This window comes from Pongo pygmaeus, chromosome 18 (genome assembly GCF_028885625.2).
Source record: "Pongo pygmaeus isolate AG05252 chromosome 18, NHGRI_mPonPyg2-v2.0_pri, whole genome shotgun sequence".
In the NCBI taxonomy this organism is placed as follows: domain Eukaryota; kingdom Metazoa; phylum Chordata; class Mammalia; order Primates; family Hominidae; genus Pongo; species Pongo pygmaeus.
This window is the reverse complement of record NC_072391.2, coordinates 25,557,624-25,583,466: the sequence shown is the minus strand read 5'-3', so window position 1 is coordinate 25,583,466 and position 25,843 is coordinate 25,557,624. Positions and strand designations below refer to the sequence as shown.

The following is a 25,843-nucleotide window of genomic DNA, read 5'->3' as shown; positions in this document are numbered from 1 at the left end:
TCCTACCTGCAAAGTCCTTTCTCTCCCTCTGTCATCTCTCTTCAAATCCTACCTGCTCTCCAAGCCTGGATCCCAGGGGCCTCTCGTCCAGGAGCCTTCCCTGGCCTCCGCCATAGGCATGACTCTGGCATCTCCCAGAACACTGATTATTTACCCTGTGGTATTTTGTAGCCAGATTAGGATCTTCTCAGTTAGGTATGAAACAGGGTTGTTGCTCAAGCGAGGCACTACTGGCATTCTGGGCTGAATCGTTCCTTGTTGAGGGGGCTGCCCTGTGCATTGCAAGATGTTTAGCATGCACACGTGCACACACACAGCTGCCTGGCTGTATCCTACAAGAGCCTTTGGACAGGGCATCTTTGGCCAGGAGAAATGATGTGTTTTTTAAACCCATTTCCTAAAGCAACCTGCTGATGTTGCTCATGTCGTTGTGATGACTTGCAGAGGAAAGCAAGGGGATTTGCTGGAAGGTCTGAAGTGGGAGTCTTCTGGTGCCTTATATGGGGAGCTGGCGAAGGGAGGTGGTTTAGAGTCAGACCCCCACCCCCAACCAAATCCAGATTGGTAAATGACAGGGAAACGCTTCCTTGAGCTGCCGAAATCTGTTCCACTGGCTCTTGAACGCATGAGCTGATGGAATTTGGATGATTAAAATTGGAGCCATATTAGCCGGGCATGGTGGCGCGCACTTGTCGTCCCAGCTACTTGGGAAGCTGAGGCAGAAGAATCGCTTGAACCTGGGAGGTGGAGGTTGCAGCGAGCCAAGATTGTGCCATTGCACTCCAACCTGGGCGATAGAGTGAGACTCTGTCTCAAAAAAAAAAAAAAAAAAAAAAATTGGAGCCATGTTTTGCCAGTAAACTTTGACATCGTGAGGGTTCACTCCCCATCTCCCTCCAGCCAGGCTCCTTTGTAGGAGGGGCTGCTGACAGCTGTGATGCTGCGTCCACCCCCAGCCCCTCGCTTCTCTGGCCGGTTCTTTCCCTTCAGGTATGTGTAGAGAAGTGGAATCTCCTCAACTCCTCCCGCCTCCACCTGCCGAGGGCTTCGGCCGTGGCCCTGGAAGTGCAAAGGCTTAATGCTCTGGACCTCGAAAAGAAAATCGGGAAGTCCATTTTGGGGAAGGTATCGGCGATGCCCATTTTGGAGCCCTGTCTGCACTAACCTGGAGCCCCCCGGCTCCAGCCTCTCCTCTGCTAATCACTTCCTCCCGCAGGCTGGCTGGGCGGTCTTGGGTGTGGCTTCAGCCCGCCAGACAGCCAGGCCGACACCGTAGTCTGTGTGGCAGGTCCATCTGGCCATGGTGCGCTACCACGAGGGTGGGCGCTTCTGCGAGAAGGGCGAGGAGTGGGACCGGGAGTCGGCTGTCTTCCACCTGGAGCACGCAGCCAACCTGGGCGAGCTGGAGGCCATCGTGGGCCTGGGACTCATGTACTCGCAGTTGCCCCATCACATCCTAGCTGATGTCTCTCTCAAGGTGAGCAGGTGGCGGGGACCCAGCTGCAGGTGGGGGGTGGGACTTGGTCACCCTGTCGTTCACCTGCCTCCCATCCTGGAAGCCATGCATTCACCTGCGTTCTATCCTGAGGTTTATGCATGCCACAGAAATGTCCCGGGCACTAGTTTGGGGGCAGGCCCCTCCAAGTTAGTTGAAACTGGCAGAATCGACCTCTGTCTTTGGAGAGGGAGGGCAAGGTGAGTCACGTTTCCAGGCAATAACGACGTGGTGTGTTGGGGGAAGCAGAAGACACCAGTGGAAACACGTGAGGAAGGGCTGTAACTGGGGCCTGGAGGGGTTGGTGCAGGCTTCCTGCTCATCAGTTCTGTGTGTATCCCTAGTGGCTGGGGCCTGGCACTGAGTAGATGCTTGGTACAGATTCGTGGAATGAACTGTTAAAGGGATACCTACCTCAGGCCAGAGCGGTGGCTTACACCTGTAATCTCAGCACTTTGGGAGGCTGAGGCGGGTGGATCACATGAGGCCAGGAGATCGAGACCAGCCTGGCCGACATGGCGAAACCCCGCCTCTACCAAAAAAATACAAAAGTTAGCCAGACGTGCTGGCACACACCTGTAATCCCACCTACTCGGGAGGCTGAGGTGGGAGAATCTCTTGAACCTGGGAGACAGAGGTTGTAGTGAGCTGAGATCGCACTACTGCACTCCAGCCTGAGCGACAGAGTGAGATCCTGTCTCCAAAAAAAAAAAAAAAGTGGGAGGGATATCTGCTTTAGACGTGAAGACCCAAAGGGGGTGAGCCAGGCCAAGTGGGAGAGGTGAGCAGCTTGGGTAGAAGGAACAGCATGTGCTTAGGCCCAGAGGTGAGAGACAAGGTGCACCCGTGTAGCTAGAGGTGCAGGAGCTGAGGCAGAACTGGAGCTGAAGCAGCAGGGTGTGGATGTGCAGGGAAATTGTGTAGGGGCCTGCTCCTCCTTCTGTCCCTGGTCCGTGAGCAGAGGGAGGAAAGGATTAAATGAATGGGATCTGGCAAGGCCCAGGCAAAGTGATCTTTTCCCAGGAGAAGTTGAGAAGCCCTTGGTGGGCACATCCTCCCAACTGTTCCCATCCTCCCCATCACGTGGGCCAAGGTTGTGCATGGACAGGTGGCCTAGGCTCAGCGCAGGTGCAGGACATCAGCTCTCCTTGACGGGTTGGTTTGGCTGTGGCCCAGTGGGTGAATGGATCTCAGACTCGAGGGTAGGAAGATACTCCAAAGTCCTTTATTTATTTAGCTTTCTGAATCGGTAATTACATTCATGTGATTAAAAACTTATTTATTTATTGTTTTGTTTTTGTTTTTTTTTGAGACAGAGTCTCGCTTTGTTGCCCAGGCTGGAGTGTAGTGGTGCGATCTCGGCTCAATGCAACCTCCACATCCTAGGTTCAAGCAATTCTTCTGCCTTAGCCTCCCGAGTAGCTGGGATTACAGGTGCCTGCCACCGCACCCAGCTAATTTTTAGTAGAGACAGAGTTTCACCATGTTGGCCAGACTGATCTGGAACTCCTGACCTCAGGTGATCTGCCCACCTCAGCCTCTCAAAGTGCTGGGATTACAGGTGTGAGCCACCATGCTGGACTATTTATTTATTTTAGAGACAGGGTCTCACTCTGTCACCCAAGTTGGAGCACACTGGCATGACTGTAGCTCACTGTAGCTTCGACCTCCTGGGTTCAAGCGATCCTCCTGCCTCAGCCTCCTGAGTAGCTCAGTCTATAGGCCTGAGCCACCATGCCTGACCAAAGAAGTTTTTTTTTTTTAATTTTTATTTTTTAAATATAAAAGGCTTAGGCTGGGTGCAGTGGCTCACACCTGTAATCCCAGCACTTTGGGAGGTGGAGGCGGGTGGATCACCTCAGGTTAGGAGTTCACAACTAGCCTGTCCAACATGGCAAAACCTTATCTCTACCAAAAATATAACAAATTAGCCAGGTGTGGTGGCATGCGCCTGTAATCCCAGCTACTTGGGAGGCTGAGGCAGGAGAATCACTTGAACCTGGGAGACGGAGGTTGCAGTGAGCAGAGATCACGCCACTGCACTCCAGCCTGGGCAACAGAGCAAGACTCCATCTCAAAAAAAAAAAAAAAAAAAAAAAAAAGCTTTACAGTGAAAAATCTCCCTCCTACCTTCCCCACGTCCTCTCAGTCTCTGAATAACAGGTGGCCATCATTATTAGTTACTTATATGTAATTCCAGAGTATATTCACTTCCTAGGACTTCCTTAAGAAATTCCACAAACCAGTTGGCTTATAACAACAGAAATTTGTTCTCTCACAGTTTTGGAAGCTAGAAGTCCAGAAATCAAGTCGTCAGTAGAGCCATGCCTTCCTCTGAAGGCTCGAGGGGAGAATCCTTCCTTGTTTCTTCTGGCTTCTGGGGGTTGCTGGCAATCTTCAGCGTTCCTTGGCTTGGCTCACTGAAATCTCTGTCTCCATCTTTCCCTTGTGTCCCTGTCTCCCTGTTTCTTCTGCTCTTATAAAGACAGCAGTCATATAGGATTTAGGGCCCACCTAACATCCAGCGTGACCTCATCTTAATATAACTATTTTTTTTTTTTTGAGTCTTGCTCTGTCATCCAGGCTGGAGTGTACTGGCGGGATCTCTGCTCACTGCAACCTCCACCTCCCAGGTTCAAGCAATTCTCCTGCCTCAGTCTCCTGAGTAGCTGGGAGTACAGGCGCTTGCCACCACACCTGGCTAATTTTTGTATTTTTAGTGGAGATGGAGTTTCACCATGTTGGCCAGGCTGGTCTTGAACTCTTGGCCTCAGATGATCGATTCACCTGTCTTGGCCTCCCAAAATGCTGGGATTACAGGCGTGAGCCACAGTGCCCAGCCAGTATAATTAATTATATCTTCAAGGACCCTATTTCCAAATCAGATCACATTCTGAATGGACGTGAATATTGGGAGGATATTGTTCAGCCCCGTACACAGTTTCCATATGCAAATATGAAATAGGCTCCTGTTTTCACCCTGCTTTTTCCTCCAAAGTTAGCATCCTACACACATACTCCTGAACCTAGTGTTTTTCACTTGACAGTGTCCTGTAGACATTTTACCTCAGTGGTATAGAGATAGTGTCCTGATTCTTTTTTTTTTTTTTTTTTTTTTTTTTTAATTTGAGACAGAATCTCGCTCTGTCACCCAGGCTGGAGAGCAGTGGTACAATCTCAGCTCACTGCAACCTCCACCACCCGGTTCAAGCAATTCTCCTGCCTAAGTCTCCCGAGTAGCTGGGATTACAGGTGCCTGCCACCAAACCCGGCTACTTTTTTTTTTTGAGATGAAGTCTCGCTCCTGTCCTCCAGGCTGGTGTGTGATGGCATGGTCTTGGCTCACTGCAACCTCTGCTTCCTTGGTTCAAGCAATTCTCCTGCCTTGGTTCCCTGAGTAGCTGGTTTTACAGGCACCTGCCACCACGCCTGGCTAATTTTTCTTTTTTTTTTTTTTTAGTTGAGACGGGGTTTTACCATGTTGGCCAGGCTGGTCTCGAACTCCTGACCTCATGTGATCCACCCACCTCGGCCTCCCAAAGTGCTGGGATTACAGGTGTGAGCCACCATGCCCGGCCTAATTTTTGTATGTTTAATGGAGATGGGGTTTCGCCATGTTGTTCTCAAATTTTTGACCTCAAGTGATCTGCCTTCCTCAGCCTCCCAAAGTGCTGGGATTACAGGTATAAGCCACCAGGCCCAGCCAGCTCCCCGATTCTTTTTGACAGCTGCATAATGTTCTGTTATATGTGTGGGGCATACTTGTGCACTATTGGTGGACATTTGGGTTGGCTGTATTCTTTTGATATCACAAAAATTGCTGTAGTGACTGGCCTTCTGCTTAATGGGTGGAACCTCATGAAACTGCTATTTTGGAAGGTCATAAATAGTAGAATATTGGCAGTTTCTTATGGTTCAGTCAGATTACATCATTTGACATGTGGGCAGGGGGTCGCCCACTGCAGTTTTTGGTGAGGAGGAGGTTTGGTTGGAAGAGAGGATTTTTCACTTTTTTGTCTCTCTCTATAATCTCTCTCTCTCTCTCTCTCTATATATATATATATACGTATATATATGTGTATATATATATACGTATATATGTGTATGTATATACGTATATGTATGTGTGTATATATACGTATATATGTGTGTGTGTGTGTGTATATATATATATATATATTTTTTTTTTTTTTTTTTTTGAGACGGGCTCTCGCTCTGTTGCCCAGGCTGGAGTGCAGTGGCACAAACTTGGCTCACTGCAACCTCCGCCTCCCAGGTTCAAACGATTCTCCTGCCTCAGCCACCCAAGTAGCTGGGATTACAGATGTGCGCCACCACGCCTGGCTAATTTTTGTATTTTTAGTAGAGATGGGATTTCACCATGTGGGCCAGGCTGGTCTCGAACTACTGACCTCAAGTGATCTGCCCACCTCGGCCTCCCAAAGTGCTGGGATTACAGATGTGAGCCACCACACCTGGCCTTTCTCTCGAATCTCTATGCTCATTCAGCCAGTGGTGTGCTGGGGAACATTTAACAATTGACTCTTGGAGGTGGGAAGGAAATGTGTGCCCATATATATGTAAATACATTAAATTTTGCTAATTTAAAGAATACGTAGGCTGGGCATGGTGGCTCACACCTGTAACCCCAGCACTTTTGGAGGCCAAGGCAGGAGGATTGCTTGAGTCCGGGAGTTTCAGACCAACCTGGGCAACATTGGAAAACTCCATCTCTACAAACCCCCCCATCCCCCAAAAAAACAAATTAGCCTGGCGTGGTGGCACCTGCCTGTAGTCCCAGCTACTTGGGAGAGTGAGGCGGGAGGATAAAAACCATACACTACAGGAGTTTGAGGCTTCCGTGAGCTATGATGGAGCCACTGCACTCCAGCCTGGGCAAAAGATCAAGACCCTATCTCAAAAAAAAAAAAACAAGAAAAAATAATATGTGGTATACGGTTTACAAATAACAATGAAAAGTAAATTTCATATCATCAACTCTCACACAATACTTGCACTGATTTTTGCAAACTCTTATACCCATAGCCAACCTATGGTTGCAATTGATGGAGAAGTGTAGTTCTGACATAAATGAGATGAAAGTGAAATTAACAAAGACCTGTGTTAGAACTGGAACTTCATTTGCCTCTGATGTGAGCGACCTCCTTCCTGAATCAGATGGTAGTTTTAAATACTGGAAGGATATTTCTTCAATTTGCTGTACTCGTCACAATAGAATAGCTACAGGCATGACCCACTTGTTAGTTTCATCTGCAATGTTCATGTTTTCCACCCTTTTCTTACAATCAAAAAAACAGTAAATCAAACCCTGATTTGCAGCATTGTCTGCTTACTACCAGGTAAGTTATATGTGACCCAGCAGTTTCACTCATAGCTATAAACCCAAAAGAATAAAAACACACTTTCACACAAAAACTTGTACACAAATCTTCATAGCAGCATTATTCATAATAGCCAAAAAATGGAAAGCAACCCAAATGTCTGTCAGTGGATGAATGGATAAACGAAATGTGATACATCCATACAATGGACTATTATTTGATCATAAAAAGGAATGAAATATTGATATGCGCTACAACACAGATGGACCGTGAAAGCACTGTGCTAAGTGAAAAGAGTCGCAAAGGACCACATATTGTGTGACTATTATTATGAAATGTCCAGATCCAGAATAGGCAATCCATAGAGACAGAAAGTAGACTAATGGATGCCTAGTGCTGAGCAGAATGAGGAGAGTAGGGGTAGAGGGAGATTGACAGTTAAGCGGCATGAGATTTCTTTTTGGATTGGTGAAAGTATTCTGAAATTGACTGGTGATGGCCATACAGTTCTGTGAATATACTAAAAACTATGGATGTGTACTTTCTTTTTTTTTTTTTTTTTTGAGACGGAGTCTGTCACCCAGGCTGCAGTGCAGTGGCTCGATCTTGGTTCACTGCAACCTCCGCCTCCTAGATTCAAGCAATTCTCGTGCCTCAGCCTCCTGAGTAGCTGAAATTACAGGCATGCATCACCACGCCTGGCTAATTTTTGTATTTTTAGTAGAGACGGGGCTTCACCATGTTGGCCAGGCTGGTCTCAAACTGCTGACCTCGAACTGCTGACCTCAGATGATCCACCTGCCTTGACCTCCCAAAGTGCTGGGATTACAGGCATGAGCCACCCAGCCCAGCTGTGATGTGTACTTCTGATGCAGGGCAGGCAGGCCCCCACACTGGAGCTTAGCCCAGGAGGGTTTTTTGCCTCACCCAGAAAAGAATTCAAGGGTGAGCCAAATGTAGAAGAAAACAGCTTTATTGAAGTGGCAGTGTTATAGCTTAGGCAGTGGTACAGCTCCATGACTGCTTCTACGGAGCGGGGCTGCCCCACAGGCAGTGTGCTGAGATTAGCAGCTTAGGGCAGTTCTGCAGTCAGATTTATACCTACTTTTAATTGCATGCATATTAAGAGGCGGTTTATTAAGAAATGTCTAGGGAAAGGGTAGTAACTTCTAGGTTGTGGGGCCATAGCCATAGAAACAGGCAGTAACTCTCAAGTGTTGCCCTGACAATGGTAAACTGACATGGTGCACTGGTGGGCGTGTCTTATGAAAAGCTGTTTCCCCACCCCATCCCTGTTTTGGCTTGTCCTTGATTTGTTCCAGTGTCTGAGCCAAGCCTCTGGAGTCAAATGCCCCCTCCTATCTTACTTCTATAGCCTCCCAACCCAGAGCTCTCAAAAAACAGGGTGAAGATTGAGTAGTGAGATCTTGGCAGCCCTCGAGTGTAAGCCTCATTCACTCTTCTTTCTCCTCCTTTGGTTTGTATCAACAGGAGACAGAAGAGAACAAAACCAAAGGATTTGATTACTTACTGAAGGCCGCTGAAGCTGGCGACAGGCAGTCCATGATCCTAGTGGCGCGAGCTTTTGACACTGGCCAGAACCTCAGCCCAGACAGGTACTGCAGCTGTCACCCAGGAGGAGCTGGTAGGAACCTGGGCTGCAGGTGGGCGCTTGCCCTCGGTATCAGCACAGGCCTGGGTTCCAGTCTTGGCTGCCCCATGACCAGTCCAGCAACCATGGGCAACTTATTTTACCTCCCTGGCCTCAGTTTCTTCACTCCCATGTTTCTTCACTCAGTTTACCTCCCATATTGTAAACTGGGAGTAATTATAGCACCTGTATCCTGGGGTTGTCCCATGAAGGGTAAATGAGATGATGACTGTAACTCTCGCAGCGCCTGGCACATGAAGCACGTGGTATGGCCGGGCGCGGTGGCTCATGCCTGTAATCCCAGTACTTTGGGAGGCCAAGGCGGGCAGATCACTTCAGGTCAGGAGTTCAAGACCAGGATTGCCAACATGGCGAAACCCTGTCTCTACTAAAAATATAAAAGTTAGGGCCAGGCATGGTGGCTCACGCCTGTAATCCTAGCACTTTGGGAGGCCGAGGAGGGCGGATCACGAGGTCAGGATTTCAAGACCAGCCTGACCAACATGGTGAAACCCCATCTCTACTAAAAATACAAAAAAAAAAAAAAAAAAAAGCCGGCCTGGTGGCACACACCTGTAATCCCAGCTACTCAGGAGGCTGAGGCAGGAGAATCGCTTGAACGCGCGAGGCAGAGATGGCGGTGAGCCAAGATCGAGTCACTGCACTCCAGCCTGGGGGACAGAGCAAGACTCCCTCTCAAAAAAAAAAAAAAAAAAAAAAAAGATAAAAGTCATGTGATACGAGGCAGCCACTCTAACCAGTATAGGTAATGATTTGCCTGAGAAAAAAATCTGAAAGAATATGCAGCATCCAGGTCAGAGTGGGTATCCCTAGTTAGGATTATGGGTGATTTAAATTGACTTTTCCTACTTATTATTATATTTTAGAAACAGGGTCTCGCTCTGTCACCCAGGCTGGAGGACAGTGGTGCCATCATAGCTCACTGCAGCCTCTACTCCTGGGCTCAAGTAGTCCTCCCGCCTCAGCCTCCTGAGTAGCTGGGACTACAGGCATTTACGACCACACCCAGCTAAATTTCTAAATTTTTGTAGAGATAGGGTCTCACTATGTTGTTCAGACTGGTCTCTAACTCCTGGGCTCAAGCAGCCTTCCCTCCTCAGCCTCCCAGTGGGATTACAGGTGTGAGCCACCACGCCTGACTAGGGCAGGTATTTTGGCTCCATTTTATGGGTGACTAAACTAGTTCTGAGATGTAAAGGGGCTTGCCCAGGGTCAAATATTTAGCAAGTGGCAGAGCCAACTTACATCTTCTCACCCCTCCTCTGATGTACTGTCTACTGGCATGGAGGAGAGGTAAACAAAAAAGACTGACATGATTGTATTAGGTCAAATGTCAGTGTATACATACGGTGCCCACTGAGTGCACTGGGGAAGCACATCATGCATGGGGTGGGGCCTGGAGCTGGGCACCAAGTATTTGCATCTGTGCTTTCTCTTCCTGGCCTTTGTCTACCTTTTATTTCTATTTGAGGTGGTAGGTTTTTATTGATTTGTAAAAGTTCTTTATATATTAAGGCTATTAACCCTTTGGTATACTTTTCTCTTTATTTTTTATTTTTATTTTTTAGTTATTCATTTATTTATTTTTGAGATGGACTCTCACTCTGTCGAACAGGCTTGAATGCACTGGCTCAATCTCAGCTCACTGCAACCTCCACCTCCTGGGTTCAAGTGATTCTCCTGCCTCAGCCTCCCAAGTAGCTGGTATTACAGGTGCCTGCCACTGTACCGGTCTAATTTTTATATTTTAAATAGAGACAAGATTTCACCATGTTGGCCAGGCTGGTCTCAAACTGCTAACCTCAGGCAATCTACCTGCCTCTGCCTCCCAAAGTGCTGGGATTACAGACCTGAGCCACCGCTCCCGGCCTTTTTATTTTATTTTTGAGACAGAGTCTTTCTCTGTCTCCCAGCCTGGAGTGCAATGGTGCAATCTCGGCTCACTGCAATCTCCACCTCCCAGGTTCAAGCAATTCTCCTGCCTCACCCTCCCCAGTAGCTGGGACTACAGATATGCATCACGATACCCAGCTAATTTTTGTATTTTTAATAGAGACAGGGTTTCACCATGTTGGCTAGGCTTGTCTCGAACTCCTGACCTCGGGTAATCCCGCCTGCCTCGGCCTCCCAAAGTGCTGGGATTACAGATGTGAGCCACCATGCCTGGCCTATTTTTTATCTATTTATTTATTTATTTTTGAGACAGGGTCTGTCACCCAGGCTGGAGTGCAGTGGTGTGATCATAGCTAACTGCAGCTTTGACCTTCTGGGCTCAAGTGATTCTCCTGCTTAAGCCTCCTGAGTAGCTGGGACCATAGACATGTGCCACCCTACCTGGCTAATTTTTATAATTTTTTGTAGAGACAAGGGCTTGCTATGATGCCCAGGCTGGTCTCAAACTCCTGGCCTCAAGCAGTCCTCCTACCTCAGCCTCCCAAAGTGCCGGTATTACAAGTGTGAGCCGCTGTACCTGGCCACATTTCACTTTAAAAGACTTATTTTTTTCAGATATGTCTACCATAGATAGAGGGAGGGCACAGGTTGCCACATAATGACCATTGTTCACTGGGTTTGGGGACACACTGGTTTTTAATATTTATTTAGTTAAATCTATAAAAAATAATTCTTTATTGCTTCTGCTCTAGTCATTTCCTTATTCTTCTTCCTCATTCAAAGCAGTTCCAACCGCTCCCATGCAAAGAACATTAATTAAGGGCCAGCTATGGGTAAGGCAGGGCTCTGTGCAGGCCCAAATTTGCATTTAAGGGATTCAGGCCCCAGAAGTTAACCATCCAATAGGGGAAGGAGAAGGTGCTGGAAACGCCAAGGAAGGATGGACGCCCTTGCCAATGGGATAGCATTGGGTTGGGGTGGGCAGGGCTCAGCGATTAGGCCTTTCCCATATAATGTTTTCACACCAATTTTGCTTTGCCCTTAAGACCAGGGAAGGTCAGAGCAGAAAAGAGAGAAATAATCTAGTCTAGTGTCTCCTAGTCAGTGTTAAAACCCAGCCCAGCATGGTGGCTCATGCCGGTAATCCTAACACTTTGGGAGGCTGAGGCGGGTGGATCACGAGGTCAAGAGATTGAGACCAGCCTGAGCAACACTCTGAAACCCCGTCTCTACTAAAAATACAAAATTAGCTGGGTGTGATGGCAGGTGCCTGTAATCCCAGCTACTTCAGCTACTTGGGAGGTTGAGGGAGAAGAATCACTTAAACCCAGGAGGCGGAGGTTGCAGTGAGCCAAGATCACATCATTCCACTCCAGCCTGGGCAACAAGCATGAAACACCATCTTAAAAACAAAAACAAAAACAAAAAGTTTGTTGAGCATGTCACCAATAATTTTCAAATGGTCCATTTTTTAAATTTAACTTTTATTTATTTATCTATTTATTTATTTGAGACACGGTCTTGCTCTGTCACCCAGGCTAGAGTGCGATGGTGTAATCATAGCTCACTGTAGTCTCAACCTCTCAGGCTCAGGCTATCCTCCCACCTCAGCCTCTCGAGTAGCTGGGACCACAGGCACGCACCACCATACCCAACTAACTTGTATTTTTTGTAGAGCTGGGGTTTTGCCATGTTGCCCAGGCTGGTCTCAAACTCCTGGGCTCAAGAGATCCTCCAACCTAGGCCTCCCAAAGTGCTGGGATCACAGGCATGAGCCATATCTGGCCATTTTTTAATAAGATAAAATAAAGTCAAGGTTATTTCTTGAGCACCATCCCAGACAGCCACTTGCTTGCATTTTTTCATTTGCTAGACATTTATTGAGACAATGCTGTTTGCCAGACCCTGGGAATGCAGTGGATAAATACAGCAAAACAGACAAGGGTCTCCTGCCTTCATGGGGCTTACATTCTAGTCAGGGGACACCATGATAAACAAGTGAATAAGGAGAATTAAAGATTTTGGTAGTTGTTGTAAGAAACAGTGTTTGGGGGCAGAATCTCTAAAGAGGTGATATGTGAGCTGAGATTGGAGGGATGATGAGTGTCTTAGCCTGTTCTGTGCTGGTAACAATACCTGAGGCTGGGGAATTTCTCATGAACAGAAATTTGCTGGCTCTTAGTTCTGGAGGCTGGGAAGTCTAATATCAATATGCCGGCATCTTGCAAGGGCCTTCTTGCTGTGTCATCACATGGCAGAAGGGAAAGAAAGAGGGAGAGCAGGTCAAGCACAGTGGCTTATGCCTGTAATCCCAGCACTTTGGGGGGCTGAGGCAGGAAAATCACTTGAGTCCAGGAGTTCAAGCCCAGCTTGGGCAACCTGGTAAGAGTGTGTCTCTATAAAAAAATTTTAAAAATTAGCCGGGCGTGGTGACATGCCCCTGTCATCCCAGCTACTCAGGAGGTTAAAATGGGAGGATTGCTGGAGCCCAGGACTTTGAAGCTGCAGTGAGCTATGATTGTGCCACTGCACTCCTGCCTAGGCAACAGAGTGAAACCCTATCTCAAGAAAAGAAAAAAGAGAGAGCAAAAGGGGGCTGAACTCGCCCTTTTTTTTTTTTTTTTTTTTTTTTTTTGAGACGGAGTTTCACTCTTGTTGCCCAGGCTGGAGTGCAGTGGCGCAATCTTGGCTCACTGCAACCTCCGCCTCCCAGGTTCAAGCAATTCTCTTGCCTCAGCCTCCCAAAGTGCTGGGATTACAGGCTTGAGCCACCACGCCCGGCCTCGCCCTTTTATAACAAATCCACTTTCCTCGTAATGGCAGAAATCCATTCATGAGGGCAGAACCATCAAAGCCCAATCACCTCTCAAAGATCCCACCTCCTAATACCTCACAATGGCAAGCAAATCTCAACATGGGTTTTGGAGGGGCCACACGTTCCAACCAGAGCAAGGAGCCAGGTGCAGAAAGAGTTGGAGGAAGAATCTTCCAAGGTGAGGGACCGGTGGGTGCAAGGGCCACAGAGCAGGCAGGAGCAGGCATGTTTGGGGAATGGACGGCAGCCGGTGAGCCTGGTGCAAAGGTAGATGAACAGGAGACCGTCTTGGAGGGCAGCGCCTGTCAGACAGGGCCTCAGAGGGCACCATGGCAGCAAGGCAGGGACAGCAAGTCATCAGACCTATTGCTCCTGGAATGTTTCACGAGACCTACAGGCCTGCTTATCTGTGTTGCTGTATTTGCTCTTTCCTAATGTACTATACATAGTTACTCACACGGATTACACCCAAAGAAAAAGAGCCTTCTGCCCTGTTTGCTGTGTATTCTGTGGTGCGTGGGTTTGGCTGGAACCTGTGTGTGCCCTGGCTGGTCTGGCCATACATGGGCTGCAGTAGGAGGAGTTGAGGGTCAAGGGACAGAGCTGGAAGAGGAGACTCAGCTATTCTGGGGTGAGTTCTGCATTGCGCTGGAGGCAATTTTGCATAACAAAATTCACAGCTGGCCGGCACAGCAGAGCATACAGTGATTGCCATTAGTGCAGATGGCTCTAGAGGCCTCTGAAGAGGACCCCGCCCCCAATCCGCTTCTCTACAAGTCAGAGGGCAGCTTAGCTAGGACACTCAGTCATTGCTAATGCTAGCTTATGGCTGCCTCTGTGCAGACTATAAAAATGGGCCCCTTCCTCAAGGGGGTGTCCTAGCTAAGCTGCCCTTTACTTTCATCTATGGGAAAATTGTTGTAATATACTGATTTTATTAAGGAAAGCAACTTGATTGCTCTTTTTTTTTTTTTTTAAACACAGGGTCCAGCCCAGGCTGGAGTGCAGTGGCATGATCATAGCTCACTGCAGCCTCTAACTCCTGGGCTCAAGCTATCCTCCCACCTCAGCCTCTGGAGTAGCTGGGACTACAGGTGTCCATCACCACACCAAGCTTTTTGTGTGTTTATTGTACTTTTTAATTTTTGTGGGTACATAGTAAGCGTGTATATGGGTTACATGAGCTATTTTGATATGGGCATGGAATGTGTAATAATCACATCAGGATAAATGGGATATCCATCACCTCAAGCATTTATTCATTGTGGTATAAACGATCTATTTATACTCTTTTGGTTATTTTAAAATATACAATTACATTATTTTTGACTATAGTCACTGTTTTTTTTTTGTTTGTTTTTGTTTTTTTATAGAGACAGGGTCTCTCTACGTTGCCTGGGCTGGTCAGCTGCTCTCTTAATAAATATTGGCCGAGCACAATGGCTCATGCCTGTAATCCCAGCACTTTGGGAGGCCGAGGCGGGTGGATCACTCGAGGTTAGGAGTTCGAGACCAGCCTGGCCAACATGGTGAAATGCCGTCTTTACTAAAAATACAAAAAATTAGCTGGGCATGGTGGCATGCACCTGTAATCCCAGCTACTCAGGAGGCTGAGACAGGAGAATTGCTTGAACTTGAGAGGCGGAGGCTGCAGTGGGCCGAGATTGCACCACTGCACTCCAGCCTAGGTGACAGAGCAAGACTCTGTCTCAAAAATGAATGAATGAATGAGTGAATGAATGGATGAATGAATATCACAGTATGAAGGTGCCTCATAGATGTATTGGCCTTGGGCAAGATAGGTCGTGAACCATAGGTGGTGGCCCTGCTGGGAACCCTGACTCACCCCTCCTGCTGGAAGGCCCTCCTCCCACCGCCCTGTTGCGATGGTAACCTCCACCTTTCCCTCTGTATCTCCTGGCAAGGTGCCAAGACTGGCTAGAGGCCCTGCACTGGTACAACACTGCCCTGGAGATGACGGACTGTGATGAAGGCGGTGAGTACGATGGAATGCAGGACGAGCCCCGGTACGCAATGCTGGCCAGGGAGGCCGAGATGCTGTTCACAGGAGGCTACGGGCTGGAGAAGGACCCGCAGAGATCAGGTAGGGCCTGGCAGACCTGCCCCTGGGCTGCGCCAGGGCCAGGCAGGGAGGGACCTAATTTACATTCCACTGGGGGTTATTTATGACAAGATGACAGGCTGAATCTTCTCCTCCAGGGAGGGGAATTTATGGAGCTAGTATGAAGATGAACATTGTTATTTTAATGGTTATATATTACGGCTTTATAGGGGGTTTTTGCAATTTTAAAAACTGAATTGAGATTTTCATAACAAAATTCACCATCTTAAAGTATATAGTTTAGAGTTTAGTAGGCGGGTTTTCCTTTCCTTTTCTTTTCTTTTTTTTTTTTTTTGAGACGGAGTCTCGCTCTATCGTCCAGACTGGAGTGCAACGGCATAATCTCGGCCCACTGCAGCCTCCACCTCCCGAGTTCCAGCGATTCTCCTGCCTCAGCCTCCTGAGTAGCTGGGATTACAGGTGTGCCACCATGCACAGCTGATTTTTGTATTTTTAGTAGAGACAGGGTTTCGCCATGTTGGCCAGGCTGGTCTCGAACCCCTGACCTCAAGTGATCGGCCCACCTCAGCCTCCCAAAGTGCTGGATTACAGGTGTGAGCCACCACACCTGGCCCAGAGTTTCACTCTTGTAGCCCAGGCTGGAGTGGGCCATCTCTGCTCCCTGCAACCTTCGCCTCCCAGATTCAGGTAATTCTCGTGCCTCAGTCTCCTGCATAGCTGAGACTACAGGCACACACCCAGCTAATTTTTCTATTTTTAGTAGAGATGGGGTTTCACCATGTTGGCCAGACTGGTCTTGAACTCCTGACCTTGGGTGATCTGCCCGCCTCAGCCTCCCAAAGTGCTGGGATTATATGTGTGAGCCACCATGCCTGGCCTCCTTTCCTTTTCTTTCTTTCTTTTCTCTTTGAAATAGAATCTCACTGTGTCACTCAGGCTGGAGTGCAGTGTCACAGTCATAGCTCATTCCAGCCTGGAATTCCTATGCTCAATCAATTCTCCTGCCTCAGCCTCCCAAGCAGCTGGGACTACAGGCACTTGCTTCCACACCCAGCCAATTTTTAAAAGTGTTTTGTAGTGACAGAGTCTTGCTATGTTGCCCAGGCTGGTCTTGAACTCCTAGCCTCAAGCAATCCCCTGCCTTGGCTTCCCAAAGTCTTTGGATTACAGATGTGAGCCACTGCACCTGGCCCTAGTGGGTTTTAGTATAGTCATAATGTTGTACAATCATCACCGCTATGTAATTCCAGAACATTTCCATCACCCCAAAAAGAAATCCCGTACCAGTTAGCAGTCCTTCCCCAACCTAGCAACCACTATACTTTTTGTCCCTATAGATTTGCCTATTCTGGAGATTTTATATAACTGGGAGTATACAGTTTGTGGCTTTTTGTATCTGCTTCTTTCATTTAGCATAACTTTTTCAAGATTCATCTGTGTTGAAGCATGTTATCAGTACTTCATTCTTTCTTATTACTACATAATACTCCATTGTGTGGATATACAGCCTTTCTTTATCCATTCATCAGTTGATAGACAAGCTATATATATTTTTTTCTGTTACATAATGTTTTGGGCTGCCAAAACAAAATACTATAGAGTGGGTGGTTTAAACTACAAAAATTATTGGGCACAGTGGCTCATGCCTATAATCCCAGCACTTTGGGAGGCCAAGATGGGAGGATCACTTGAGTCTAGGAGTTCAAGACCAGCCTGGGCAACATAGGTAAACCTCACCTCTACAAAAGAAATTGTTTTAATTAACTGAGTGTGGTGGCACACGCAGTGAGCCATGATCATACCACCACACTTCAGCCTGGGCAACAGAGTGAGACCCTGTCTCAAAAAACAACAAAAAAAATCATTTCTGCCAGTTCTGGAGGCTGGGAATTCCAAGATCAAGGTGCTGGCCAGTTTGGTTTCTGGCTTGTAGAAAACAGCTTTCTCACTGTGTCCTCACGTGACCTTTCTCCTGGATGCAAGTGGGGAGACAGCAAGAGAACTCTGCTGTCTCTTTTGCTTCCTAAAAGGGCATGAGCTCTGTGTGATTAGGGCCCCACCCTTATGACCTCATTTAAGCTTTATCACCTCCTCACTGGCTGCTAGAGTATGAACGTCCCCTCCAAGTCTCATGTTGAACTGTAATCACCATTGTGAAGGTGTCAAGAGGTGGGACTGTTAAGAGGTGATTAATGTTGTTATCATGCAAATTGGTCAGTCATCACAAAAGTAGCTTTGTTATAAAAGCAAATTTGGCCCCCTCTTGCTCGCTTGCTTTCTACCTCTCTTGCTCTTTGCCTTCTGGCATGGGATGATACAGCACCAAGGCCTGTGCCAGATGTTGGTGCTATGCTCTTGGACTTCTCAGACTCTAGAACTGTGAGCCAAATAAATTTCTTTTCATTATAAATTATCTAGTCTGTGGAATTTTGTCATAGCAACATAAAATGAACTAAGACACAGACTGTGTGTCTCCAAATGCAGTGCAGTTACATCGTGAATGAAGAGTTCAACATATGAATTTGTGGATGGGGAGCCCAGTGCGGACACAGCATTCAGTCCCTAACATATAATAAACATACTAAGTTCCTAATTTCACAGGTATAGGATGAGGCTAAGTTTTAGAAGTTTTAAGTTATATTTTAAAAATTAACAAAGAATAATGCAAATCTAGGCTGCGCAGTGGCTCACGCCTGTAATCCCAGCACTTTGGGAGGCCGAGGCAGGCGGATCACCTGAGGTCAGGAGATCGAGACCAGGCTGGGCAACATGGTGAAACCCCATCCCTACTAAAAATACAAAAATTAGCCAGGCGTGGTGGCAGGTGCCTGTAATCCCAGCTACTCAGGAGGCTGAGGCAGGAGAATCACTTGAACCCCAGAGGCAGTGGTGACAGTGAGCTGAGATCCCACTGGACTCCAGCCTGGGTGACAGAGTGAGACTCCATCTCAAAAAAAAAAAAAAAAAAGAATGATGATGCAAATCTATAATCTTTTATTTTAAATTTCTAAATCCAAAAAGCTCCAAAAACCCAAAGTATATTTGTATGTTTTGCACAAATTCACTTGGTAAAACCTGACCTAGCTGACATGAAGCTGTTTATAACTCGTTATTTCTTCCGCTTTTGCACATCCCCACTTAGTTCTGCAAAAGTTCTCACCCTGATTCTCATTGGCTCAAATTAGTTCTCAGCCTGATTTTCATTGGCTCAAACTCAATCATCTACATACCCCAAACCACCAGTAGTTGTTTAGATGGCTTACTCTGATTGGCCGTGACTAAATCTGGACCAATCACTGTGGCTTGGTGGGGGATGGGAGGAGTGCTATGATTGGCCAGATTTTATCACAGGCCCACCTTTAGAGCCCCGCCCGGAACACCTGGAGGGAGAGGGCACACGGAGTAGTTTGAGTTCCTAAGGAAACCTCAGGGTGTTCTTCTGGGAAGGGTGATGGGGGACACTGGGCTGGCAAAAACAACAGATGGTTCACCTCTTTTTGCCCCCCTTTGCTGTCTTTCAGGGGACTTGTATACCCAGGCAGCAGAGGCAGCGATGGAAGCCATGAAGGGCCGGCTGGCCAACCAGTACTACCAAAAGGCTGAAGAGGCCTGGGCCCAGATGGAGGAGTAACCAGGAAAATCACTGCCGGCTAGTCCCAAGCAAACAGGCTAGGAGGAAAGATTAAAACAACAACAACAACAACTTATTTAGTTTGGGGAGGGGAAGCATTTTTAGTGTGTTGTAAATCAAATTTTATATTTCATTTTTTGACTCTTGAAAAATGTCTTTGCTACTTGGCAGCTACCAGCAGAGACTCTATAGCTGTCTCTTAGGGCAATATTTTGGGGAAGTGGGGCTTGAAGAAGCAGCCTAATGAACCAACATACCGTTTTGTGTTTTTCTGTTTTTTTGTTTTTGAGACAGAGTCTTGCTCTGTCACCCAGGCTGGAGTGCAATGACATGATCTCAGCTCACTGCAACCTCCGCCTCCTGGGTTCAAGCGATTCTACTGCCTCAGCCTCCCAAGTACCTGGGATTACTGGCGCACACCACCACACTCAGCTAATTTTTGCATTTTTAGTAGAGATGGGGTTTCACCATGTTGGCCAGGCTGGTCTCGAACTCCTAACCTCAGGTGATCCACCCCCCTCAGCCTCCCAAAGTGCTGGGATTACAGGTGTGAGCCACCATGCCTGCCCATTTTGTGGTTCTATTTTCATTTTTATTTCTTTTTTTTTTTGTCACGAGATATAAGAAAGTGCTTTTTGCCTTGAATGGACAATTTTAGGGCTCTGCTCACTAGTCTTTTCAGGCTGGACTGAAATGTTGGGCCCATGGAGCCCTGTGTTTTGTGCATCGGGATGAGAAATGAAGCACTGCACGCTGGCTTTCCTAAGTCACGGGGTGTGTATTGCTGTGGCTTAGTGCAAAGCATTCTTTCTCAGAGCATTTAGAGGCATGCATGGCATTTTTTCAGTGGGTGTGAGATTGCACAATACCCAGGCTCCCTTCTACTGTGGGGAAAGGCCTGCATATTGGCTGTTTTTTAAACTCCTAATTTCCTTCCATAATGCTACTGATTTTCTGGCGTACAGCCGAATTCCGTTTTTTAAGCATGCTTTCTACGGTGGGCTTTTCAAAACAGTTTTGAGTTTTGTATGCACACATTTACTACCTCTAACTCCTACATCAGCTAGTGTGGAAGAGGGTGCACCTCAAAGCTTTTACACGTAAGGACAGTGGCTTGGAATGTCGGAGGCTTTTCTCCAAGCAGACACGCACTCTGCATCTCAGTGGCAGCTCCCACAACGTGACTGCAATGTCTCTTATACAGTATTCCTCGGTGTTTTCTTAGCGTCTGGATGTTCTTACGTGAAATCTGCTCCCCAGCCCTGGTCCTTGGCGTTTTCTGCTTGAAGCTGGGCTGATTTTCTTGTAATTTACAGCAGGACGCTTTCAGCAGCAGTCTCTTGGGATTTTATCTAAGATGTTTGAGGATGAGAGGGCAAGAACTATAAACACTCATTAATTCCAGTAGTCTCCCCAGGGCCGGACAATGGTGATTGTTGTTTAATGAGCTTTTCCTTTCAATGGAATTCAGCTCTCACATTAGTATGATTTCATTTGATGTTTCAAATAGCAAAGATGCTAGGTGCAGTGGCTCCTGCCTGTGATCTCAGCACTTTGGGGGGCCAAGGTGGGGAGATTGCTTGAGCTCAGGACTTCAAGACCAGCCTGGGTAAACATGGCGAGACCCTGTCTCTACCAAAAAAAAAAAAAAGACAGACTGCTTTGATCAACCCTAAATGCGAAAGCAGCCTCTTTTTCTTTGTTTAAAAGTCAAAACATAAAAAAAGCAGAGTATAACATACAATCCATTCTTAACTATTCATTAAAATGGGTCCTTCAACACCTTAGTGGGGTTTGTTGTTGTTGCTTATGCAGAGAGATTGTTTTCTTTTTATTATTTTATAATTTTTGAAATAGAGATAGGGGTCTTACTGTGTTGCCCAGGCTGGTCTCGAACTCCTGGGTTTAAGTGAGCCTCCCACCTCAGTCTCCCAAAGTGCTGGGTTACAGGCAGGAGCCACTGAGCCCAGCCAACACTTCAGTGTTGACTGCTTTGGAGGCATGAACCCATGCAAGCGTTAGTTCCAAAGTTCAGTGTGTACCCTTAAATGAACAATGAAGCAGGTAAAATTACCCTTGAAAAAAATCCCTTAGACCACCCATAGATGACACTGACTTTTTCAATATGGACTCATCATAGCCAGTTTTCCTTTTGAAGTTGGAACTGATCACCCTTTTGTCATCTGTACCAGATCAGTAGTTGGCTTGTGTTACATTTTGTGTGTGTGTGTGTGTGTGTTTTAAACCAGTGCATATAAATTGTATGTTAAATGTAAGTAACTTTAAGTTGACTTATCTCTTCACAGTAATCAAGCCTCATGTAATTCATGCTGTTTAAATTCAGCCAGCCCCCCCCCCCCGAAATTTTATTATGTAAATAATTTGTGTTCCCTGATCGCTCGTTTAAGTTCTTAGTTGTATGTCATCTCTTCTCTAGCAGGAATTGGCAAACTGTTTTGTAAAGGGGTAGAAAGTGAAGATTTTAGGCTTTGCAGGCCATATGGCCTCTGCTGCAAATGCGCAACCCTGCTGTTGTAATGTAAAAGCTGCCACAGACACTACCTGAACACGAATGAGCGTGGCTGGTGTTCCAATAAAACTTTACTTACACAAACAGGTGGCCCTCTTGGGCTGTAGTTTGTCAACCCTTGCTCTAACCCTTGACTGAGAGCTACTTTATTAAGCCCTGACGGCAGGAGCTATCTCAATTTTGTGCTCCCCAGGGCACCAAAACACAGTGCTTTGGCATAGAGTAGGGACTCAACAAATGTGTGAACAGATGGAGAACCAGCCCTAGGCAGTGCACTCACCCTTTGAGGCTCTGTTTCCTCCAAACAATTAATGATTCATTGTCTGGATTGGCTGGAACCGTCACCCCCACAATTCTACTCCCCACCCACCCATGTGACCTTAATGTCAGTTGCTGGTCTGTTGCTCTTCGGGGAGGGAGAGATTGCCTGGATATAGAGCTAAGCAAATGCTTCTTTAAGGGCCCTTAAAAGTGAAAAGTAACTTGCAAGAGGTTGAGATCCTTCTGAGCTAGGAGAACTTATTCCACCTTCAAAACCTAGTTTGGGCCGGGTGCAGTGGCTCACGCCTGTAATCTTAGCACTTTGGGAGGCTGAGGTGGGCAGATCACCTGAAGTCAGCTACTCGGGAGGCTGAGGCAGGAGAATTGCTTGAACCCAGCAGGCAGAGGTTGCAGTGAGCCGAGATTGCGCCACTGCACTCCAGCCTGGGCGACAGAGTGAGACTCTATCTCAAAACCAAAAACGAAAAAAATACCTAGTTTTGTGCCTTCTGAAGATGGTTAGGACATCTTCTTTTTCCACAAATGCTGGACATGCCAAAAACCAAACGCAAACCCCAGGACGTTCCAGCCCAACTGGGACGATATCAGAGACCATCTTCAAGTGCAAGAAGCAAATGAAAGTCCAGGAAATTGGCAGAGCCAGGATTATCATCCAGTACTTACATTTCACAAATGGAGAAACCAAGGTTCTGCCAGCTAGGTTTTTTTTCACAGTGTCACTACTAGCAAGGCACTAAGCTGGAGCTGGGATTTGAGAGCTGCTGCTATTTAGAGGATCTTGGGAATAAAATCTAAAGTTAAACTGGAGTTTAATGGCCCTTTCAGTTTTGCTATAGGCAAGAGAAAAAAATGAATGGACAGATGACTTTATGGGTGGAAGAAAGAAGAAAAAAAAACTCCCAAACCCCAGTGTTCCTGAATATCTGTTCTCCCCCTGACCAAAGACACTCTGGGAATTTATCAAATGCAGCTTTGACCTCCAAGCCAAGTAAACTGCTCTTGTTGCTATTTTAGTGGCTTTTGATTTTTTAAGACAATGTCTCACTTTGTTACTCAGGCTGGAGTGCAGTGGCATGATCATAACTCATTGCAGGCTCAACCTCCTGGGCTCCAGTGATCCTCCTGCCTCAGCCTCTCAAGTAGCTAAAACTACAGATGTGCACCATCACACCTGGCTAATTTTTTTTTTTTTTTTTTTTTTTGAGATGGAGTCTTGCTCTGTTGCCCAGGTTGAAGTGCAATGGCACGTTTTGGCTCACTGCAACCTCTGCCTCCCAGGTTCAAGCGATTCTCCCTGTCTCGGCCTCCCGAGTAGCTGGGACTACAGGCGCCTGCCACCACGCCCAGCTAATGTTTGTATTTTTAGTAGAGATGGGGGTTTCACCATGTTGGCCAGGCTGGTTTCAAACCCCTGACATTAGGTGATCCACCTGCCTCGGCCTCCCAAAGTGCTGGGATTACAGGCATGAGCCACTGTGCCAAGCCACGCTAATTTTTTAAAATTATTTTTTGCAGAGACGGAGTTTCACTATGTTGCCCAGGCTGGTCTTGAACTCCTTGGCCTCAAGTGATCCTCCCACCTCAGCCTCCCAAAGCATTGGGGTTACAGGCGTGAACCACTGCACCTGGCCCTGTTTTCATGGCTTTTATTTCCTTTCATCCCACACATTTGTCTGCAGTACTAGGCATGTTTTACAAATCAACAAGTGTTTACACAAGTATATGCAGCTTGTTTTGGGGGGAAAGGAGACAAAATATGCATATTCTCCGTGTGGATTTGTGCCTCTTAATTGTGTTTCTAGTCTCTAAGGTAACCCTTTAACCTACTCAAGATGGGGCCCAGAGAAGTGGCCTGCATCATAGATTTATTTTGGCATATGTACTAAGTTCCATTTTCTCTTTACAAATAAAGTGTTTTCTTTCTTTCCTGTCTCAGACTCAAATGTCTCCTGGTTCAAAAAAAAAAAAAAAAAGGCCAGGCGTGGTGCTTCACGCCTGTAATCGGAGCACTTCGGGAGGCCGAGGTGGGCAGGATCACCTGAGGTCAAGAGTTCGAGACCAGCCTGGCCAGCGTGATGAAACCCTGTCTCTACTAAAAATACAAAAATTGGCCGGGCATGGTGGTGCACACCTGTAGTCCCATCTGCTCAGGAGGCTGAGACAGGAGAATTGCCTAAAGCCAGGAGATGGAGGTTGCAGTGAACCCAGATCCTGCCATTGCACTCCAGCCTGGGCAACAAGAGCAAAACTCCATCTCAAAAAAAAAAAGCGGGGTTGGGTGCAGTGGCTCACGCCTGTAATCCCAGCACTTTGGGAGGCCGAGGCAGGCAGATCACGAGGTCAGTAGATCAAGACCATCCTGACTAACACAATGAAACCCCGTCTCTATTAAAAATACATTAAAAAAAAAAAAAAAAAAAAAGCCGGGCGTGGTGGCGGGCGCCTGTAGTCCCAGCTACTCGAGAGGCTGAGGCAGGAGAAAGGCGTGAACCCGGGAGGCGGAGCTTGCAGTGAGCTGAGCTCACGCCACTGGACTCCAGCCTCGGCGACAGAGCAAGACTCTGTCTCAAAAAAATAACTAAATAAATAAATAAATAAGCTGCTGCAGGCAGGGGTCGACCAGAAGGCTCATACCCCATCTGAAAGGGGCAGCCATGATTCAACTTCAAATGATTGCCACCATGGGAAGCGTGGGCTCAATGTTGCCCTATTTTCCAATTTTTCAAGAGCTGCTGAAAACTTTTTTTTTTTTTTAATGTAAGGCCTTCTGTTCTTTAACATTTGTAATAAATTCTAACAACTTTTAAAAGCCTTCCAGATTTGGCTCATCTGCTGTCAGTTTGCTTTAGAGAAAGTATTAGAACCTCTCATTTCTTCATTTGCTCATCTATAAAACATAGAGTTTTTCTGTTTGTTTTTCAGACAGTCTCACTCTGTTGCCCAGGCTAGGGTGCAGTGGCAAGATCTTGGCTCACTGCAACCTCTGCCTCTGAGGTTCAAGTTATCCTCCCACCTCAGCCTCCTCACGAGTAGCTGGGACTACAGGTGAGCACCACCACGCCCGGCTAATTTTGAAGGGGGGCGGGTTGTGTTTCGTCTTGTTTTTTTCTTTCTTTCAGTGGAGACAGGGTTTTGCCATCATGCCCAGGCTGGTCTCGAACTCCTGGGCTCAAGCAATGCACCTGCCTTGGCCTCCCAAACTGCTGGAATTGCAGGCGTGAGCCACTGTGCCCGGCCTAAAGAATAATTTTTACCATTACAGAGTTGTAAGCTTCAGAGAAGATAATACATGGTAAAGTGCTTTTTTATTTTTATTTATTTATTTATTTTAAGATGGGGTCTCATTCTGTCGCCCAGGCTGGAGTGCAGTGGTGCGATCTCAACTCACTGCAACCTCCGCCTCCCGGGTTCAAGTGATTCTCCCGCCTCGACCTCCCTAGTAGCTGGCATGGCAGTACAGGCGCACACCACCATGCCTGGCTAATTTCTGTATTTTTAGTAGAGACAGGGTTTCACCATGTTGGCCAGGCTGGTCTCAAACTCCTGGCTTCAGGTGATCTACTCACCTCGGCCTCCCAAAGTGCTGGGATTACAGGCGTGAGCCACCACGCCCAGCCTAAAATGCTTTTTTAATTCCAAGCTTAAGAAAATCTTGGTTACCAGTTGATCTTTTGGTTTTAAGCTAATTTTTTTTAATTTTAAGAAGTTTGAACATTAGTATAACTATGCATGGGAGGTTGAACATACATATTTAGGTCCACTTGTTCCTAAATCCCCACTGCAATGACAAGAAATGGATTCTTTTGTTTGTTTGTTTATTTGTTTTTAAATAGCATAAGCCTGTGAGGATGAAGAGAAAGAGGATTGAACAGCAAGTTTTGGGTGCTGGAAAGTAGGTAGACTGTAATTGAATTAACAGACCCAAGAAGTCTGGATCCTAGATCAGCAGTAGAGAAATCTGAGAAAAACCCAATTTTCATTGCTGAACAAGCCCTGCAAGGCTGAGAAATTGGCATGAGGAGGCCCGACACCGTGGCTCATGCCTGTAATCCCAGCACTTTGGGAGGCCGAGGTGGGCAGATCACTTGAGGTCAGGAGTT

General features: G+C 46.9%; 1 protein-coding gene across 2 annotated transcripts in view; it reads left to right on the top strand.

Moving 5' to 3' along the window:
• The window catches only part of EEF2K (eukaryotic elongation factor 2 kinase), an 83,623-nt gene extending 59,950 nt beyond the window's left edge, over positions 1-23,673 (top strand). For both annotated transcript variants that reach the window (XM_054455629.2, XM_054455633.2), the window contains 5 exons: positions 991-1,125; positions 1,289-1,477; positions 8,329-8,453; positions 15,143-15,321; positions 18,822-23,673. In XM_054455629.2, coding sequence (XP_054311604.1) covers positions 991-1,125; positions 1,289-1,477; positions 8,329-8,453; positions 15,143-15,321; positions 18,822-18,931 — 738 coding nt within the window. In that variant the 3' untranslated portion in view covers positions 18,932-23,673. The remainder of the gene's footprint in view (positions 1-990; positions 1,126-1,288; positions 1,478-8,328; positions 8,454-15,142; positions 15,322-18,821) is intronic.
• Positions 23,674-25,843: the final 2,170 nt, after the last annotated feature.